The 4352-nt window shown below is 42.6% G+C and overlaps 1 protein-coding gene across 6 annotated transcripts in view; it reads left to right on the forward strand.

Annotated features, from left to right (window-relative positions):
* The window catches only part of Focad (focadhesin), a 379256-nt gene that overhangs the window by 359839 nt on the left and 15065 nt on the right, over positions 1 to 4352 (forward strand). For all 6 annotated transcript variants that reach the window (XM_004631729.2, XM_023715838.1, XM_023715836.1 and 3 more), the window contains 2 exons: positions 1454 to 1582; positions 3620 to 3735. In XM_004631729.2, coding sequence (XP_004631786.1) covers positions 1454 to 1582; positions 3620 to 3735 — 245 coding nt within the window. The remainder of the gene's footprint in view (positions 1 to 1453; positions 1583 to 3619; positions 3736 to 4352) is intronic.

Raw genomic sequence — 4352 nt, forward strand, 5'->3', positions numbered from 1 at the left:
GCACTACTTCTCCTTTCCCCGAGCTTCTCCTTTCTGCAGCTGTTGCCCTTTTACTGTCCTGCTTCCCCCCTCACCCATCTGCTGATTCTGTTCCCTTCTCTATGGATTCTCGCACTACTTCTCCTTTCCCCGAGCTTCTCATTTTCTGCAGCTGTTGCCCTTTTACTGTCCTGCTTCCCCCCCTCACCCATCTGCTGATTCTGTTCCTTTCTCTACGGATTCTTGTGCTGCTTCTCCTTTCCCCGAGCTTCTCCTTTCTGCAGCTCATTGCCTTTTTAAGGCCTACTTTCCCCAGCTGATTCTCTTCCCTTCTCTACTGATTCTCCCTCTGTTTCCGTTTTCCATATTCTCCCTTTTGCAACTGTTTGTCCTTTTTTTGACTTTGCTTTTGCTATTTTTTTTTAGTTTTGTTCATTTTAGTCTTTAAAATTTTTTAAAAATAATTGTATTGAGATACAAATAACAATGAGACAGTTTCTAAACCAATTACTAGCACAGTTTTAATAGTTAATACATTGGGGGCTGGGGAGATGGCTCAGGGGCTGGGGAGATGGCTCAGTGGAATAAGCACTTGCCTGGCAAGCGCACCACCTTGCCTTGTCTTGAGACAGAGAATATGTTATTAAAGTAATGCACTAGCTAATAGTAATAGGTCACTGCCCAGCCCATGGATTAGCTATTATGCCCGTAGTGCTTACCTCTAGAACGGACACCATGGCACAGGCAAAGTAAAGAATCACATGAAAGGCCGACCAACTAGCTCAGCCAATTAAAGCTCCTACAAGCAGGAGCAGGGGCTGGGGTTCAATCCCGGGCCCCGCTGGCCCTGCCCCTAGGGGCAGGCTTAGATGGCGATTGAGACTGGGCGTGGTGGCACAAATCTGTAATCCCAGCACTTGGGAGGCTGTAAACAGAAGAATCACTACATGTCCAATCTAGTAATGAGACCCTGAACACCCTGTGGACTCTTCCCTAAAATACAGGAAAAAAAAAAAAAAAGAATCACGTGATACAGACTGGACAAGTTAGGGTCACAGGGGCTTTGGGTAGTCCATAGTCCTTGGAAGATAACACACTTTAGTCCTAATGCTCTCGGCTGGAGGGCCTGAGAATAAGTGAGCTGTAAGAGAGTAACGTCAAGTAAGTTGTTCTTTAAAAAAACAACTAGATAAAAAGACATGGAAATGTGGAAGAGTGGTAGGTAAAAATGTAGAATATATCTATTCAGATAAGAGAGAAAGATTAGCAATGAGAAAGAATAACAAGGGGAGAAAGGCTTGGTAGCAAATAGAATTGAAATTCAAAGTACAGAATTAATATTGAACACATTAAAGATGTGACATAAAATTCTCCAAAATCTAAAGAAAGAAGGAACATTGATAGTTTCTTCTCTCATGATGCTGTCAACTTGATGTCTGTCTTGTTTTGATTTGGTTTTCATCATCTGTTACAGGCCCTGAAGCCGTGCCTCCTTCTCCTCTCAAAACAGTGATGAAACCCATAGCAGCTGTTGGAGAAAGCCACCAGTATCCTCCTATTAACTGGGCTGCACTCCTCTCGCCACTTATGAGGCTGAACTTCGGTAAATATAATTGTATTTAGGTCATTGTGTTTTTCTTTAAAATTTGACAGGGAAAAAAAATAAACTGCTTGTCCCAATAGAGAGTGACCAGTAGACCTGTTAGATCCTGAGTTTTGTTATCCTAGATGGGGTAGCTGGGTTGCTCTCACTGGGTCTGAGTTCCAGCAGCCGAGAGTAGAGAGGAAGACATCTAAAGACACAGTCCAGGGCCAGCCTGATAGCTCAGCGGACTAAAGCACCTGCTTAGGCAAAGCGCAGGCCCCGACCCTGGGGCGATTGAGACTGGGTGTGGTAGCGTGCCTTTAATCCCAGGGCTTGGGAGGCTAAAACAGGAGACTCACTATGAGTTCAATCTACATAGTGAGACCCTGTCCTAAATACAGAAAAACTGAAAAAATCTAACCCAGACACAGTCCAGATGCAGTCATCACTAACAACATCTGAGTAAGATGTGCATTTGCTAGTGGCTATCAGACTATACTTCCAGAGCCATAGCTTTCAACAAAGCACTGTGTAGAATGCTCCGCTGTTATTCTGTTGCTGTTGTAAATATTTACCATAGACTTAGTGGCTCAAAATAAAGTTGATTACCTTATAGTTCCATAGGCCAGAAGTCCAACATGATTCTTTCCAAACTAAATCCAAGGAACTAGCAGAGTAGAATCCTGATTTAGAGGCTCTGAGGAAAAATCCATTCCTTTCTTTTCTCAGCCTCCAGTGGCTCCCCAGATCCTTAGACGTGTAACCCCCCTTTTCCATCTGCAAAATAAGTCATGAAGGGCCGAAGCCTTCTCACACAGTCATCTTTCTGGTTCTCTGTAACCTGGAAAGATTTCCTGTGCTTAAAGACTCTTGTGATTAATGTCTCAAGGCCCTTAACCCTAATCACATCTGTAAAGTTCATTTACTATACGTAAGGTGAATATTTATAGGTTCCAGGGATTCAGATGTCAACATTTTCGGGACCCACTATTCTTCCCACCAAAGTTGTGTGGTGGTGAGTGGCAAAGGGAATGCACACCTTAACTCTTCTTCTTCACTTGCTACAACCTCTCTTACACCAAACAGAATTACCACGTGAAATACAGTTTCATATGCTTGCTTTCTGCCCCAACTCCAGAGCAAGGGAGCAAGGAAGGGAAATGAACAATTTAAACAGTGTTAAAAATTTGTATTTATATTTGCCATAGCACTATTTCACTTATAATAGAGTACTTACTATGATCAACTTGTATAACTGACAAGTAATACTTGGTTTCTTTTACATGAGAAGCCCAAAATATAAATAAAAAGCAAAATTAAAAAAAAATAGATCATGAAAAGTAAGGAGATAGATTTTCTTCAGATGGAAGGGAATAAGGGATGGAGGGATGGGGGAAGGAAGGGAGGAAAAGGGAATAAAAAAATAATTCAGATGTGTTATGTATGCACACCACGTCTCCAGAAGGAATGCAGTCATTACGTACTGCAAACATGTAGTACTAAAATAAAAACTGAAGAAAAGGTAGTTTTTGGCTCTACACATTTTTAGTGTTTTTATTCAAATTCAATCCATATCTTATGTGTATGACATCACCCTATTAGGCAGAAAAAATATCATTGGAAAATAAGTCTTCTTGTGAGAACCAGACCACTGAAAAGACCAGATTACTAAAGGAGGTGGCTGTAAGCTACTGCAGACGTAGACAGATTTCTCTATGTGCTGAACATGAAGTAGAGAGGAGCAGAAAAACAGGCTTCTAGCTAGAACTGCTTTATATTTTTCCCACCCACTTCTCATATTTTATTAGTGCTCGAGTATTTCTCTAGGTATTATAAGAGAAACTTCCCTGGCTAGTTTAGGCACTCCAGTTCCAGGACATGGGACCATGGCATCTTTCTTTGCCCACTACTAATAGGGACTCTTTGCTTTTGCCTTAGTAAAGCTCTGTCGCTGGCAGAAGTCATCCAAGTGCATGCTGTGATATGGCTAGTAAGCCTTGAAATGACCCAGAGAAGCAGCGACCTTTCAGAAATGCTCTCTTTCTTCTGTTTCAGGTGAAGAGATACAGCAGCTGTGCCTTCAAATCATGGTGACGCAGGCGCAGTCCTCTGAGAGCGCAGCCGCTCTGCTGGGCTTGTGGGTGATGCCGCCGCTCGTCCATGGTCTGAGTGTATGTAGCAGTTAGGGTTTGAGGAAAAGGAGGGTAACGTTCTTTGGGAGGAGAGGAGCATTTGCTCAAAGTCAGGAATGGACAAAAGGAATTTTGATAGTAGCTGTCCAGCAGATTGGAAAATAATGTGATTCAGCCATCACCACTAACATTTTAGCTGTCATTTATTAGACAAAAAGGCACCTGTGCCCAGAGGTATTGAAGCATCTTTAAAATGATACAACCAGAAAGATATGAGGTTCTTTCAATCTGTATTTGATTGTGTGGTATATACAGTTATTACAGTAGGTTTTAAGAGACAGACAAGTCTACCTGTACTGGATTCATCCATGTATTACCCTTACCTTCCCAAGAGGAGGTAGCATTTAAGATGAGCCTGGAGGCTTGGTAGGATTTGGTTAAGAGTCAAGTCAGAGCCTCAAGGAGGAGTAAGTGTGAGAGTGTAGATAGAAAGTGTGAAACATCTCTGCTAGAGTGCTCAGCTTATCTGCAGCCCTGAGAAGGAGGTGACCCAGCCTGGCATTTGTAATAGAGAAGAGAGGGTTGGCAATCTGGATAGGTGGGCATGGGTAGGAAGAGCCTGTACAGATGTGAAGGTAGGAAGAGCCTGTACAGAC

This window comes from Octodon degus, unplaced genomic scaffold, assembly GCF_000260255.1.
Source record: "Octodon degus isolate 3935 unplaced genomic scaffold, OctDeg1.0 scaffold00044, whole genome shotgun sequence".
Lineage (NCBI taxonomy): Eukaryota > Metazoa > Chordata > Mammalia > Rodentia > Octodontidae > Octodon > Octodon degus.